General features: G+C 56.1%; 1 protein-coding gene across 4 annotated transcripts in view; it reads left to right on the top strand.

Annotated features, from left to right (window-relative positions):
• The window catches only part of DUSP22 (dual specificity phosphatase 22), a 47,065-nt gene extending 36,116 nt beyond the window's left edge, over positions 1 to 10,949 (top strand). Inside the window, exons 5-9 of one of the 4 annotated variants that reach the window (XM_070046779.1) lie at positions 7,222 to 7,274; positions 7,465 to 7,603; positions 8,899 to 9,070; positions 9,505 to 9,577; positions 10,753 to 10,949. In XM_070046779.1, the coding sequence (XP_069902880.1) occupies positions 7,222 to 7,274; positions 7,465 to 7,603; positions 8,899 to 9,070; positions 9,505 to 9,577; positions 10,753 to 10,799 (484 nt within the window). In that variant the 3' untranslated portion in view covers positions 10,800 to 10,949. Of the gene's footprint in view, positions 1 to 7,221; positions 7,297 to 7,464; positions 7,604 to 8,898; positions 9,071 to 9,504; positions 10,252 to 10,752 lie in introns of those variants that run through there. The other 3 variants (XM_070046780.1, XM_060307770.2, XM_030881579.2) reach the window with 3 other exon arrangements.
• The last annotated feature ends 5,572 nt before the right edge of the window (positions 10,950 to 16,521 follow it).

Here is a 16,521-nt window from a genome sequence, read left to right as displayed (position 1 = left end):
AGTCTTTAAGATCGAGGATGGTGAGGAAAGATTTTATAGGGTCACCAGGGAAACAGTAGTAGCCTAGATCTGGAAGGAGAAGAAGTATCAGAGAGCCTCCTTGGTTACTAGTCGTGTCGAGAAACAGAAGTGGTTGGAGGGCATGGTGTATACGGAAGGAAGCGAGCCACTGCCTGTCTCTCGAGGCCACGGCAGTCTTCTGCCCATGTCTTGGTGGCTGTTTTTAGAATGGTTGCTCTGCTCTTATCTCAAACCGAAATTCTAACATACTGTTGAACTTGTCGTACCTGATTGGCATCCTGACCCTCCGGAAGAATCTGACTGCAGCAGCCCGTGGGTGTTCGTGGTCAGGGCAGATGGCCACTCTGCTCGAACCGCCCCAGGATGCTTCAGCTTCGGTGGAGGCAGGCACTGTGCTCCACGTCTGGGGCAAGGACCCTAGCTCACCAGGTGAAGACAGCGCTCAGCGGTCCTGCCCTGTGCAGACAAGTGAGCGGTAGACCCAGACTGCTTAGAGATCTCAGGTTCAAAAGCAGCTCCCTCTGCCACGGGCCAGTCATTCTAACGCCCCTGAACTTCAGTTCTCTCATCTGCAAACGCCTGCCTCCAGGATCTGTGGAGATGAGACCATGTGTGTGGAAGTGTTTTCTGTGACCTCTGAGCACTTTTGAAAATAAGTGTGTTTTTACTCCAAGTGCGTTGGTGCGTCCTGAGAGTTACAGGTGCTCAGGAGGTCCACTGCGGATGCTGGGAAGGTGTGATCCAGGGAAGGACGGGGACAGAGGGTGCAGCAGCCGCTCCCCCGACTTCCGACGTCTCCTGGGTCTGTTCAGATCTTCTGGCAAAACCAGCCCGAGCCCAGTCAGCCTGGGGCCAGAGGACTAGCTCATAAGATTGAACTTGTTCTCTGCTGTCCCAAGTGTGTACAGATGTCTTGTTACGATGTGTGGTTTGCCTTCTCACCCTTTCCTGGAATCGGGCCAAGAGTGTGGTCCAGCAGGTGGGTGCTGCGGCGTCTGTGCTCGGGGCTGGTGACAGGTCGAGCTGGGCAGTGGCCGTTGCTGCCGTCGTGAGTGAAGCCCTGCAGCAGCCTGACCTCGGGTTCAGTTGGAAAAGGGGGTCCAGACCATAACTCAGGGAAAGACGGTTGTGCTCATAGGCACACGCGTGATTCTTTAGGGAAACTTTTGTTTTTGGTCCGTTAGTAACAGCAAAGCTTATACACGGGTAGGGATTTAGGTGCGTAAGTGTGCACGATTCTATAAACGTTTCTTGCTTTAGTGAAGTTACATAGGGATCGTGAGGTTAAGCTTGGAATTCGAGGGTACTTCGTATGTTAAGAGACAGCCTATGAAATAGTTTGAGTTTCTCTACCTGTTACAGATACTTCATTGGAAAGCACAGCCTGCCTTTTAACCGCGAGCATGCATTCATTGTACGGTGAGACGGTTAGCGCTGGCAGGCAGAGCTCTTGACTTCTCTGTATCACCCACGTCGCTTTGGGTAGCTTGTATTTATTACTCACCAAGTAGTAGGCGCGTGTGCAGGCTGACCGTGAACCTTCAGCTTCTGTATCATCAACCGACGTAGATGGTCAGGAGGCAAATCCTCTTACTGCTCTGGAAGCCCAGTTAGAACCAGAGGCCCTTCAGTCTCGCAGCTTTTACTTCCTGGTGCCTGAGAGTTCCTATATTTAAGGACAAAAATAAATTCTAGAAAACTGTATTGCTTACTTTTTTAACTTAAAGATTTTAAAAATTATTTCCAACTTTGGATATAATTTAAGGTTCGATAGCCTAACTCTTTCCCCACAAATCCCTATACCAGCAGGAATTCTTCTTGCTAATTATGCTTAGTAAGAGGGTTGTGACCTTTGGAGACTACCTGCGTTCGGTCACCGCAGACGCGCCAGAAAGGTCAGTTTTCTGTCTCGGCCGTACTCCTCACAAATTCCCCTCTGATCTTCCAGGAATTTGAAATGCAGAACCCTGACCGCAGACAGCAGTAACACATCAGAATTTTAGCTTGGTCCCCACTACCACCCTGCCTCACAAAGTCAGGACACATGAAAGTTCAGGTTCTCACAGTGGTGGCAACCCCACAGAACCCAGGCTGGTGCGTTCTGCGTGCTTTGCAGAATGGGAGGCATCGTCGGGTTTACACCAAATGCACACCCCTTCTGCCAGTGGCAGACGTGCAGAGTGAGCTGAGGCTTTGGAAATGTTTGCTCTTGCTTTCTGCCTGTGCTTCCCTGGGCAAGTCACTTGAACCTCACTTGTCCCCTGTGAAATACCCGTCTCGCACGATTTCTGTAGCAGGAGGGGAGGTAGTGCAAGTGTGTCAAAAGGCACTAAGTTCTCCAAAGAATCAGATTCCGTATTCTGCCTCTTCAAGGAAGGAGTGTTAACGTGTCTGGAGAGTGAATGGTTGGAGGCATCGCAGCTTATTGTATTCATTCCTAGTTTAGTATTTATCAGGTTGGTGTTTGGATTTAGACACCGTAAGGGAAGGGTTATCTTTTCTGTCTTCTCTGTGGAGCTGCAGCATCGCATCTTCGCAGCAGAAACTTGGTGACAACAGTGGCTTGAGGGTCGAGCAGGGTCTCAGCTTCCTGGGGTTTTCGTGGAGAGAAGAGGCACCAGAAATGCAGAGAGCTTACGTTAAACCCTCCTTGCTTCATTCCACCTCCCGTCTTTTTGTGTGTGTTTTCTTTAGTTTAGTCTTCTGTACTTCCAGCTCTCTTTTTCTCTCATTTACATTTTTCTTTCCTTTTGTTATTAAAAAGCAGTTTGGCAAGATCAGAGCTAAGTGGGCCCTGCTGTGCTCTGTCCTGCTTCCAGACAAAGATGCACAGACACGACTCCTGAGGACTCTGCAGTCGCAGAGATGAGAACTCTGTGGGAAACGCGCATCGGGTTTTTCATGAGACTCTTCACTTATCCAACTTAAAAACCCATTTTTTAGTCTCAGACTATGTCGTCCTTGCTTTTTTGGGGTGGAACTGCTCTTTGTAAAATGATGTTGTAGTAGATGGTAGAGAGGGGATGTTTTTTTGCTTGTTTTTAAAATGACCTTATTTGGCAAAATGAAAAGTACAGTACGCATATTCCCCGCAACTTTTCTTTAAACGTTGACAGTGCAGGAAATGTAAAAGTTGCGGCAGCCTTGACATAAATGTGCTGAAGGCTGTGTGCAGCCTGCTCCGGGTGGGGACGTTTCCTTCCCGCTCACCTCGGGTGCAGTGAGAGCTGCCCGGTCAGCGCAGGGCCTGGCGGGCTGCACTGACTCTGCCCAGGAGGAAGCAGCTCTCTGATCTGAGCGCACCCTCCAGAGCCTGCACCCAGAGAGGACACTCCACCCATAGGCTTTTTTTTAAAACATTCTTTTCTGAGGGAAAAAACCCCTAAGGGTGCTGGCCTTTCCTGGTCTTTTTCTCCTTTGCTTTCCTGTATACGTACCGCACACACGTGCACACACACGTGCACACACACGTTCATACTCTCATGAGGGGCAGGAGAGGTGGCCTGGATCTTGTGGCTGTGCTGTCAGCGCAGCCTGGTCTGGCGCTGCTGGCTTTGGGGTGAGCCCAGCTGCCCCCCGAGGTGCTGGGCCAGACCTCCCACAAGCAGAGTCCCTCCTCGCAGGACAGGACCGCCTCAGACCTCCCAACAGTGGGGACCACAGCCTCCAGGTCTTGCCGTCTTGGAGTGAGAAGAGATTGTCCAGAGGCAACGAGTGAGCGTCGTGTGGTGCGGCTTGGCTAGGTTCATCCAGCATCCTTTCCCGAAGGTCAGGGACACCCAGCTGGTCCCGCTTTGGGCGTCTGGACGGAGAGGGCGGGCTGGGACGCACTGCCCAGTGGGGAGGGCCAGCACAGACTGGGGAGGAGGAAGAAGGGGACAGCGGCACAGCTGCCGGGCTGTGTACCAGCCCCACGGGAGGGCGTCTCTCGCCCGGCCCCCGTGCTCTCGGCGATTGTCGGCAGCTCCACGCTGGCAGCCACGCGCACGTGTCGGCACGCGTCCTTTTGGACGCGCCCAGGTGGCTGTCCTCCGGCAGAGCTTGGCCGCGTGTCTTTGTGTGGAAGTAAAGGTGCAGCACGAAGAGCAGGAACAGGGAGCCGGCGTCCAGGGGAAGCCTGCGGCGGATGCGCTTCCCTCTGGCTTCTGCTTTGACCCAGCGTCGGGCAACGTGCGGCCCGGAGCCCTGGGTATTTCCCACTGTGGAGGAGGGGGTGTGATGGCCGGGCCGGGGCTTATGTCACGAGCTTCCCTGGAAATAACCTACCCCAGGAGCGCTGAGCGCACCTGCCTCCTGGCTTTCCTTGGAAGAGGCACTTCCAGGAGTGTCTGTCCGGCTTGGTCTCGTGTCCGGTCTTGCCCATGAGTCAGGTTTCGAGGTGGGGCTCCGAGCGGGCCCTCCGTGGGCATCATTAAGCTCCTGGGCCGGAGCCCTTGTCCCAACACAGCGATGGGCAGGAGCCATCGGTGGGTTTTTCCTGGACTTGACGCCTGATGCAGACACAGCCGAAAGAGGAGAGGCTGGGGGGAGACCCTCCTCACAGCTCCCTTGTCGGGGGGCCCCTCGCACGCGCGCTCTGGGCTCCGGCCACTTCAGACGTTTCCCTGCTGAGCACAGCCCGCCTCAGTCTCTCGTGCTGAGGTGTGGCAAACCTGGCCCTTGAGCCCAGCGCCACGCCTTATTTAGGGCCTGGGTTTCATCCTGCGTGTGATTTTGGACATGCAGGCGTGAAAGGCGGACAGAAGAGGTTCCCACCCTGGGGTTTCAGTAAAGGGGCTCACTTGTCGTCTCTGTAAGGTGTCGGTGGCCTCCCCAGGGCCGACAGGTCCCGGGGACAAGCCACCCGCCTGGCGTAGCCTCCACAGTGTGTTCCGAGGCCGTCCGTGCTCCCCACGCGCTCAGGCCGTCGTCTCTCGTTTCCTGCTTCGCTCTTCCTTTGCTTGGAGGGCGTTCTTCCCACCTGTCTCATCTCAGACACAGCTCTCCTGGGCCAGAAAGAGCCCCACAGAGCACAGGCTAGAGCATGGGCTGCAGGCGTGGAGAGGCCTCTTGGGAACCCTTGGATACTGCAGTGTGGCCAGCCTAGGGTACGGAGGCCACTAGCCTGCAGTTGAGATGAGCCTGGGTCCTGGGCGAACTGCCTAGCCCTGGACCTGCAGTCAAACCTGCCCACCCTCTGGCGTGTCTGCGTGGGATACCACGAGGCAGAGGGTGGACGGGCCGCCTGTAGCCACTCCTCGGCCACATGAGTGGCTCAGTGTCTTTAAAACCGTTGCACTTGTTAATATCAGGTAGACAGTGCTTGGCTGTAAATAGCAGAATATCTGATTGACAGTGTTTTAAGTTATAAAGACATTGATTTACTTCACTCCCTGCCCAAGAAGCCTGGGGTGGGTGCTCCAGGTCTGGGCAGCAGCTCCTGGAGCCCCCTTCCACCCCGGAGGCCTGCCACCTGTGGTCGCAGAGCGGCTGACGCAACTCTGGGCATGAGCCACTTCCCAGTCCCCTGGCAGGAAGCCTGGGGCAGAGATGCCCTTCCTTTTATCAGGAGGGGCCCCCAGCCCACAGCCTCCCCTTTACTTCTCTGTGGCCGGAACTGGAGGGAAGACGGGCCTCCGAGGGACTGGGAACTGCTGCCCCGACAGCCTCAGGGTGACAGAGGAGACCCCCTCAGCCCCAGCACTTCCCAATCATCAGAAGAGTTCACCGCCAGCTCCGCCTGCTGAGAGACAGGATGGGCGGGCGCTCCCCGCCCCGGACCGTCACTCCTGCCTGTGCACGGGCAGCCTCGCCTCCAGGGCCACACCCTCCGCCCCTCCCTGCTCTGCTGCCTGGGCTTCCTGGCTTCTGCCTCACAGCCCTGCTCCGAGGAGGTCTCCTCGGATTTCAGGATCACAGCAGGAATCTTTCCTTGCCTGTTTTACAACAGGTCGGTTGGGGGAGTAGCGTCGCGGCGCCCTGCTTACTTTGTACGTTTACACCTGGAGCGTTTGCCCCTGGGAAAGTCAGCAGAAGCACCCCTTGCCCTGCTCTATAGTCAGGTTTCAGGTGAGAGTCTAGAGTCTGCGGGTGGGAGCCTGGCCCCTCCACACATGGCGGCATCAGGCCTGCCACTAGAGTTTCCTCTGTGCCAGCTGCCCTAATCTAGCCGGGCACCGGCACTTAGGTTGCTGAGTTTCCTCTGCAGTCGATAGCTGGCTGAGTTGGTTTGTCCCACCACCTGAATTTCCCCATTCTTACTGGATTCATTCACCCTGACATGAGACAGCAGACCTAGTTTGTGTGGCTGAGAACCACATTTTATTCAGCTCTGAATCTCTTGCATCTTAGCAGAGTCCCTGCTAAATAATCAGTACTCAGTAGGTGTTGTGACTTTAGTCCATGGGCATCTTTAGGTGTTTTGCTGCATTATAAGCCATTCAAAGGCAGGAGACATCGAAAAGCACGTCCTCTGTAGTTCCCCTCAGAGTACGTGTACTTAACCCACCTACCCATCTAGAACATGCTGGTGCACACAGCTGGGCAGGAACCGGGGACAGGGGAAGGGGGTCCTATAAAAGCCGAGGGTCAGGAGAAAAGATCATGGTTTCATCTTCATGCAGGACCTCAGAGTTTGCAAAGCACATGGTTATATGTTTCTTCGTCCCAGCCTGTGACACATAGCTCCCACTTTCTAAGTGAGGTTAAGGGAAGCCAGGTGATATTCCCGAAGTCCCATATCCAGTGAGGCCGAGCGGGACTGGAGCAGCAGTTCCCCTTCCCCGGCCTGGAGGACGGGCAGACAGGACCTATCCACAGACGGTCAGAAGTGAACTGGCTTTAGGGCTCAGGGAGCCCACACTGGGTGGGCACCTCCCTCGCCTGGGTGGCTGGTAAGCAGGTCACGGTACTGCTGAGTGTTGAGGGACCCAAACCGACCATGGGGCTGGGCAGGACCCACCCCCCAACAAGTCAGTGGCAACTGTGTGTTTCAGGGATCCCTTGCAGAGAACTTCTGACAATTCCAGCGGATGGGCTGCCCTCCCGGACCTCAGCGGTGTGGGTCGGATTCAAAGCCGAGGCCGTTCTAGCCCCGGTCGGTGGCTGGGGTCTGAAGCTGTGAACTCAAGACCTTTACAATAAACCTCAGTGGAGTTTTCTTTTCATCATGTGTTGAGTAAAGTACAGAGATGTCACGTCTCTCCTTTTTCCTCACCCCAGGACAAGACATTTCAAAGAAAGTATTCAATTCATCCACGAGTGCCGCCTGCGAGGTGAGGGCTGCCTTGTTCACTGGTACGTGTGCCCCTGCCGGATGACCCCTGGCCTGTTCTGCTTACCTCCCCCAAACGCCCAGTGCACACCCCACCTGACCCCACCTGCTTGTTAGTCGTCCTTTGCTTTTGTGCAAAGAGAAACGTACATTTTTTCTTTCCTTTTCACTTAGGATTTTCATTTTCTCAGTTAGGTTTCTGCAGGGACTGTTGAGGTCACGACACAGAAACTCCTTTTCCAGCCTTCCTCCGAGATCCCGACAGAGTATGGGCTCTGCCCGGTGCCCATTCAAAGCACTGCTTCTTGCTGGAGAGTTTAGATTGCACGTGTGGGTGTCACACCAAAATGACCATTTCTTCTCAGTTTATAGATTGGAGCTTTTACGTGTTTGGGGCTTACACTTTTTGCTTTAAAGAGAACTGAATAGACTCCTAGAATTGAGCAGTTCCTATGCAGCTCTCCACCTGCATTCAGCTGCCGTCTGCGTGGTACACACACATACACCTGTGCACACATCGTGCGGAGAAAGCTTCTCTGAGACACAGAACTCAAGCACGGTGCCCCGCGCCTGACACGTCGCAAGCACTCAGGGAATGTGGGCCCTCGTTTCGTCGCTGCCCATTTTCATTTTACTTTTAAAAAGAGCAGGACATGTGATAAACACAAAGTGCAGGTTTTGTGACATTTGCTTCAAAACGCTTTGCGGCGCAGAGCCGTTTCAAGGGGCTCTGGAGTCCTGTGCCTGGTGAGAGCATCTGCCCGGGTGCAGCCCAAGAGTATGTATGTTTTTTAACGCTCTCTCAGTTTTTCTGATACGCAGGAAGAACCGCTACTTGAGAGTGGTTTTTTACTGTTATTATTATTTATATTTGAATATGTGCAGTCCTGATGTTCTAGGAATTTGTATCTCATACAGTTGTGTCAATCTGAAGATAGGCTTTTCTAAAAATGAGAAATTTGCTAAACTTCCCCATCTTAAACCGTTGCTGAGCACTCCAAGTCTGACGCAGCACAACCTCTCTGTGACTGCCGCAATTTGCATGTGCATTTAAAATCGGTCCCTTACTCAGCCTGTGAGAGAAAATTGACCGTTATGGCCTGCAGAGCGTGCCCACGCTGGCACTCTGCTTATGTATGTGAAGAGGATCACAAAATATTTGGTAAGGGCTTCTGTGTTTAATGAGTTTTTTAAGTTATAGACTTGGCCCTTATATCCCTAAGAAAACCGGACTCTAAAAACGTGAAGCTGTCTGAACGGCTGCAGATTATAACTGGGTTTGTTGCTCAGATCCTGCACCCCTCCAGTCCCTGGATGTCCTTTAGTTACTTTATCTGTCCAGGGAAACGGGGACTATCTGAAGAGGAGCTCAGGAGCAATAGGGAATCAGACAGTGAAGTGTCCGGAGACACAGCCAGTAGAAAACCAATAAAAAAATGAGGCTACACAGGTAAAGGATGCCTGAGATTCTAGTGTCACAAAGGAGAGAGAGCTGGTATGTTCTGAGTAGTTTCCTAGTAACGTGCTGGCTTGCTGTGCACTCGCACTCCAGGGCAGGCAGGCTTCCGCAGTGAGCCTTCAGAGTCCCCGACCCTCCCTTGCCTGTGTGGTTCTTGGCCCTGCAGCCTGGCCGGCGTCTCCAGGAGTGTGACTCTGGTGGTCGCATACATCATGACGGTCACCGACTTCGGCTGGGAAGATGCCCTGCGCACTGTGCGTGCGGGGAGGTCCTGTGCAAACCCCAACCTGGGCTTCCAGAGGCAGCTGCAGGAGTTTGAGGAACACCAGGTCTGTCAGGTGAGCGTGCTCAGGGGCTGGGAACACACCTCCGTCTTTCCGTGCCCGCCTAGACTTGTGGAGGCTGGAAAGGCCCCCAGAGGTCGGCTGGTCCGAGGACACCCCTTCAGCCCCTCTGCAGTATCACTGGCCACTCGTCCACCAGCCACTGCGGTCATCCCCTTTTCCCACTGTCCTCGGGCCCCATGTTAGTTTCTGTTTCTCTGCCTTGGGGTCAAGTACCGTTTCCTTGGTCAGGCTTGCTTTCACGTGCTCAGGCCAGAACCTGGAAGAAGCAGTCATTTCTCTTGCTAGACACTGGCTGGCCAGCCTCAGAGCTGACTGCCCGATGCCCCTTGGCCCCCTGTTCGTAGGGGCAAACCTACACCATCAGGTAACAGGTGGGAGTGTAGGGGATGAGCTGTGTGACGTCCTGGTTTGTTTCACTTCTCCAGTTCCGCCAGTGGCTGAAGGAGGAGTACGGAGAGAGCCCTTTGCGGGATGCAGAAGAAGCCAGAGGCATTCTGGGTAAATACAAAGAGCAGGGGCGCGCGGAGCCCCCGCCTGGCGCCAGGCGCTGGGGTGGCCTCCCGGCCTCACCTCCTCTGGCCTACGGCAGCTGCACCACGGAGACCTAGCTGAGCCCTTGGCGCCCCTGCCCGCGGACAGGAAGGGGTGTCCCGGTGGATCCGGGCCCCCCCCGAGACCCCAGCAGCCCCACTCCCAGCTTCTGCGCCGCAGGCTGGGGAGTGTGCACGCGCGCGCTCGTGTGTGTGTGTGTGTGTGTGTGTGTGTGTGTGAGCGTGAGTGCTGGATGTGCGCGCTGCGGGAGCTGCCGTGAAAGCCACACTGCCGGCGTCGGCCTCACTGCCTTTCCCCGTGCGAGGTCTGCTGGAAGGCACTTGGAGGTGGCCGTGGAGGGCCCCCTGCTGCAGCCGGCCCTGCCCAGGCCAGCCCTGCCTTTCCGCGCCCTACTCGGTGGTGCCTGCCTGAACCGCCTGCCCTTGGGTCGTGTGGGGAGCACCCTAGACGCCCGCCCTCGGCCCCCGTCCAGCTTCCCCTCCTCCCAGCCCCCCGCTGCTCTCACCCTGGGGGCCTCGTCACAAGGCTTGCATGCACCTTTGGGATTTGGGAAGAAAGGGCGTCGTTAGGCACTGTCACGGTTTGCGCTTAAAAATACATTTAAAATGCCTGAGCACTTATTAAGCGCCTTTGTGTCTGCTGTGGTTTTGGGATTTGATCTCAGCTACCTCATGAAATGGTTTTTGAAAAAGTGTTTTTCATTATTCCAATCAACTCTGCCTCATGGGTGAAAGCGTTCGGTCACGATGGCTTTGGAAGCCAACGGGAAAAGGATCGTCTCATTGGGCCACGCGAAGCTTCTGATGCGGGCTTTGGGGGTGCCTTGTGGTGGGTAAAGCCGAAGTCAGGCCAAGCCGGGGGCCAGGCTCCACGCTCGTGCGGGCCGCAGACGTGCAGCAGGAAAGGAAAGCGCAGCCGCGGAGCTCCTCACCTACAGCCACAGCAGTTTGCTCTAAAGTAATGTTCTCCTTAAACCAAAAAGAAATGTGAATATGTTAACAGAAGTATTTAGGAGTCAGCTTGAAGGCTTAAATGCGGGTACAATGTGAACGCCTAGATCTGTTCCTGTAACCTGGAATGTTGTCCTAATATCGGTCGCCAGTAACATTCTTTCTCCACAGCCACCCCAGGGATTCTGAAGTACTGGGCCTCTCTCAGAAGACTGTAATGTACCTGAAATATTGCAAAGCCAGAGTTTAGGTGCTGCCCAGAAGAAAAGCAGTCAGAGTTCATTTTTCAGTGTCCAGAAGTAATTTGTGAACGCACCTGTTCTCATTTTAAACAATACATATGCAGTTGTGTCATCATATGTTGGGAACTACGCGTCCTCTTTGACAAGGGAAGGATTTTTGCCTAATTCCCCTGCTGTGGCTCCTTCTTCGCCCGTAGCCCTGCTGCCCCCAGGCCATCTCAGGGCCCTGCTGCCCCACCCGGTGACCGTGTGGTGATCGCGGTTGCCACTCCTGAGGGCCCTGCTGGGCACACCTGCCCCTGGGGACTGTCTCCTGGCCTGTTTCGTCCTGGGGTCTCGCCTCCACCACACGTGCATGCATCTGAGGTGAAGGGCAGCTGCACACGCCGCGCCTGCCCTTAGCTGGGGTGTGGATCCCACTTGCTCCCACGGGCGCCACGAGGCACGTTCGGAGGCTGCCCCTGGCAGTGATGCTGCTTTATTTTAAGGCCACTGCCATCCTCCAGAAGGAGAGTAGTGACGGCAGGAGACGTGAACTACGTTCCCTGGGAGAGAAAGCGAGTCCCCTGCTTGAGCAGAGGGAAGTCCGGGGGGTGCGCAGGGCCATCTCCCAACTCCAGTCTCAGCTTCAATGTGAAGGACAGTAGCTGGTGTGAAGAGCAGTTTAAGTTGATTTCCCAGCGTTCTCTCGTCTAACTCACTCCAGTGGGGGAAGAAGGAAGTGTAACGTTTTACTTAAAGGAGAGGTCTGGCGGGACCACGGGAGCTGAGGCGCGTGGGCTCAGTGGCTGAAGGAGGCTTGACCTGTGTGCTGCGTCTGCGGCGCCTGGACGCTCCTGGCAAGGGCTCGGGGCAGGACACTTTGTGCCAAAACGGCCCCTGATGGGTGTGGGGTGACGGGCACCACAATGCTTGTTCTGACTTAACAGGCCTACCTGGGTGAAGAACAGGTGATCCAGGTGGAGGTGCCAGGCCTCGAGGCCCCGAGGTGTCTCCACTGCCCACCTGTGAGGGCGCGCCGGGGGGCGCGAGGAAACAGCACGAGGGACGACGGCCCCAACCCTGTGGGCTCCCCTACCCCTCGTGGCACCCACGACAATCACCCAGTAATCGGTGCTCCGCGGGTCACGGACTATCACCTTGAAGCCGTATAAACCCACAGAGAAGGTATTATTTCATTCACTTGAGGCTCAGAGAGGCCAAGAAACACACCGAAAACTAAAAACGTTAGTGCTGCTTTGCCTGAACCCAGGTTTTGATCTCAAATCAGTGTGCGATGCGAGAGGGAGGGGCAGAGCGCCCTGGGCTTTGCACTTCGAGGTTTGTGAGGCTGTAATGCCAGGGCCCCTGGGAGAGCCAGCACCACTGCTGTGTGCACGGCTGTCCAAGCCAAAGCCAGCACCGCTGCCGTGTGCACGGCTGTCCGAGCCAAAGCCAGCACCGCTGCCGTGAGCACGGCTGTCCGAGCCAAAGCCAGCACCGCTGCCGTGTGCACGGCTGTCCGAGCCAAAGCCTCTGCCCGCTCCCCCCAGTCTCTCTGGGGGTTTTGTTTGGGGCCATGGTGGGTGGTGGCCAAAAGCACACGGACGTTTCCGTTAGATGGTATTAACCGTGCTTAGATGTTAGAGGCAGAGGCCCCTTCTCCGAGACCAGAGCAGGTGTTCAGGTCACATGGACGTGGGGACGGTGAACCCCCCCGTCCCAAGGGCCTTGCCTTGTTAGAGGAGGGGGTCGTAGCCCTGGCAGTTTCTTTAGGCTGTCTTTTCTGTGATGTTCTTTGAACACAGGTCTGTCCAGCCTGGGTCTCAGGATCGTGGCCCATGGTGGAAGAGACCTGCACTGCCTCTCTTCATTCAGTCATTTGCCAGTTTGCTTGAGAAATGCTTATTCATCCCAGCTGACACTCTGGGACTCAGGCAGGGTGCACAGACCCACCCCTGATTCTCAGAAAGACTAGCTTGGTGGGGTTGGCAGTTAGGAAAACTGGCGGTTACAGAGCCGGCCATAAGCACTGGTATAGGTGCCCCTGGTGCTGTGTGTGGGGAAGGCACAGAGAGGCCATTCCAGTTTGGGTGAGAGAGGTCGTGTCCCAGGACGGCATCTCGGAGGAGGTGGTACCTAATCGGGGCCTGAAGCATGAGTGCTGGAGTTGGCTGGCACAGTGGGTGCGGGGGAGTCCAGGCAGGGGCCTGGCATGCGCGCAGGAGAGGCCACAGTCTCTCCGGGTGACCAGAGCAGGCACGGGGGTGGGCGCCGATGAGAGGTGCCGACAAAGCTGCAGAAACAGGCAAAGGCCCAGGCTTTCGCTCTCTGCTTGGCACAGTAACTGGTTTCCTTCTCACACCAGCCCTGGAGCTGACCAAGCTCAGAGGGCGGGTGCCCTGCAGCTTCCCGCAGTCTGGTCCCCAGGCGTGGAGCCTTGCAAGCGCGTGGACGCCGTTTTGCAGGCACGGAGTGGGGCTTGCCGAACGTGCTGGGCAAGCAGGCACCGTGATGGTGCGGGGGAAGGGGGCCCACGCTGGGGGCCTGTCAGGAGGCAGCAATCACGGCCATCCAGGCGACAGTCGTGGCGCCCAGAGCGGGGCTTTGGTGCGGAGGCGAAGGGGCTTGAGGGAGCCTGGGGAGGGGGAGGCCATTGCTCCCAGGACCAGAGCCCGTGAGGGGCTTGCTTCCCTGGCGATGGCTCTTCCCACACCGAGGTGGGGTGTGGACTCTGGCACGTTGAGGGCAGACTGAAGGGGCCGCTGGCCAGAGGCGTCCACGGGGCTCACGCCCTGCTGGCACCCAGCTTCGCGCACCGGGGGCTCAAGTCTGTCCACAGACCCGGAACAGACTCCCAGGCACCATACTTGCGACAATTCATGTCCAATCCAAATGTCCAATTTATTAATTTATTGTGAAAGATAAAACATTAGCTTTATGAAGACTAATTTTATCCCCTAACTAGGCTGTCTTTCATTATCAGATTTTTGGAAGCCAACATGCTGTACACCTTAACTTACACAATGTTATATGTCAGTTATATCTCAATAAAGCGGGAAAAGAAAAGGAGTAATGCACCTTGTAAATTAGTCCTGAGGTATCTCCCTACGCTCCTGGAAGTGGGGCTGAGACCTGGGGGCGGGGTGTCCTGACAGGCGTGTCCAGAGAGGCGTGCTGTTGCCATCGCGCCCTGGAGCATTTCTGCAGCCTGCAGCCTCCTATGTCCCCGTCCACGTTCTCAGCAGCCACCCTGGTCTGCGCTCCCTCTGCCTGAGCTGGTTCTCTGACTTAACTCACGTCTCTCAGAGCAACTTTGTGAACCTTGGGCTTCCCCCTGGAGATAGGTTCCCCCTGGGGGCTTTTTTATGTATGGGGTGCTGATTCTCTCCAGCTTCCGTCTCAGCAGGGGACCCCACTTCCAACTTCTGGGGCTGCTTCCTGTTGCTGGTGCATGAGACAGCCTACAGATTCCAGGGACCGCTGTGCATGCGTGTGTGTGCACACAGCTGTGTTCTGTTGTTTTTAAATTTTATTTTAGAGGACTCCTTAGCCTTCAGGGGAGCCATGTGGGCAACGTCAAGGGGCATTGGGACCTTAGGCAGCAGAACCTGGGCGCCCAGGGAAAGTCAGAGCTGGTCACGACAGGCTGCCCTGCACACCAGCATCTAGTCTTGAAAATAGGGAACATGCTAAGACTCAGTACCCTGTGATCTCACATTAGGTGACCCCTCCCATCCTGACCCTGCGTTATTAATAATTTTATCGAGAATGTGCTTTCAACACGCTTGTATTTATAGATGTACTTAAGAAGAAATCACCAAGACTTCGGAGGGAAGTTCCTCTTCCCTTTCCTTTTTATTGCCCAGAGAAAGGGAGGGAAAAAGAAACCAAAAAGAAAACGGCCTTTGACTTGTTCCCGGAGGCTTGAGAACGTTCACCGTCCCTTCTGAGGGTTTACTGGGGTCTCACTGGGCCCCCAGCTAGGACACCCAGGCTGTCAGGTGCTTGAATCTGGTGACAGCAGCTGCATTTCACCGGGACACTTTGCTCTCTTGCTTCCCCCCAGCTGCAACAGTGGGACGTGATTGTCGCAGCCAGTATCAGAATTCGCGTTCTCTTCTGCAGCCTGGGCTCCGCCACGTCGCCGCGAGGCCGCGGGGCCGCTCTGGGCTCACTGTCGGGGAAGCGTTGCCATCCGCGGCTGCAGGGTGTGTGAAGGGCTCTGGCGGCCTTGACTGAGCACAGGCCGCCGGTGTTCTGATCCCGGCGGTGTGCTGCGTCTGTGGGGAAGGGATCGGACCTGAGAACATCCTTTATACCAAGGCCTGTGTAGGAAAACTAGATGGGGCAGGGGGGCTGGTTCTGGGGGAGGACAATCCCTTCTAGTATCGATAGTTCGGGACAGTTTTTGGAAACAACGCTGACCACGCCAAGTGCGTTTTGTGAGCTCGACCCAGGGAGACACATCAGCTTATGGGGGTCGGGGCCTGGCCCCCCGGACACTCTCACGATGAGCACGTGTGTGATGGGACCTTGACGTGTGTGTCCCTCCGGCCACAGAGAGGGACAGAGTCCACTTGCCCCCAGACGTGGCCAGACCAGCACAGACTGGAACCGTGCTTTCTGGCGAGCGGCCCTGCCTGTCAGTCGGCTCTGGGTTTCCCCAAGGCACTGATGGGAGCCTTTTTGGGAAATAATGATCGAAAGGCCTCCATGTGCCCCAGAGAAATGTCACCTGCTTTGCAAAGGGTGTGCCCTTCACGGCAAGAGGCCACGGGCGCCCAGCTTCCTCAGAGGGCATCCAGAGAGGCCCGTCCCGGCTCTGCCGGACGTTCCATTCCCCTTGGTGTGTGTGAAGCACGCGGATGCCAACAGGAACAGCAGGACGGTGTGAGATCAGGTGTGTCTCAGGTGTGCTCCGCGGTGGGCCATTCCCGCGGCACGAGAGCCCCTCCTGAGTCATCCGCTGCTGGGAGCTCGGAGCTGCGGGTACCGATGCGCACCTCGGGGCAGAGGTGGTGCTGGGCCGGGAGAGGGCAGCCGAGGCCTGGGCCCGTGGCCAGGTGGCCTGGTAGAAGTCCACTGCGACCCCAGTTCCCTGGAACACCTTGGGAGCCCCCGAGGAGGCAGCCCACTCGGTGGGGACTTCTTCTCAGACCCGCCTGAAAGAAACTCCCTGGGAGGGGTGAGCGGGCTTGGCCGGCACCCTGTTGGGTGGCGCAGAGGTGTAGCCAGAGCCCACCTTGCAGCCCCCGGGGTGGCCCCTTATGGTCTAGGCAGGCCCCTTTGGCGCCCCTCCCCCCATCTGGAGGACAGGACAGGCAGCCTCTGGACGGCCAGCAGTCACTGAGCACTTAGTGTGTGGTGTTCCCGAAAGTGCATCCTCTCGACAATCTTGTCACATAGGTTTTACTTTTATCCCCAATTTTGAGATGAAGAAACTCTAGAAATTCTAGAGAACTTGACTGTTGTCCAGTCTCGGGCCAGGAAGTGGCAGAGTGAGGCCTGGAGTCCGAGCAGCCTGACCCACTGCGCTAAGGTCGCCGCTTCCTTGTAAACGCCAGCACCGCTGGGGCAATGCCAGGGGGTGCGGGCATCCACGCTGGAGTTCTCTCCTGAGGTCGGGGCCTCGTGGGGAGACAGGAGGAACACAGGTGAGGCACGAGGGAAGCCTTTCTTCTTTCCACCACATCCCCTTGCGTGGGCGCTGTGTCCA

Source organism: Globicephala melas, chromosome 11 (genome assembly GCF_963455315.2).
Source record: "Globicephala melas chromosome 11, mGloMel1.2, whole genome shotgun sequence".
Taxonomy (NCBI): domain Eukaryota; kingdom Metazoa; phylum Chordata; class Mammalia; order Artiodactyla; family Delphinidae; genus Globicephala; species Globicephala melas.
Note: the sequence above shows the minus strand (reverse complement) of the source record. Positions and strands in the feature narration are given on the sequence as shown.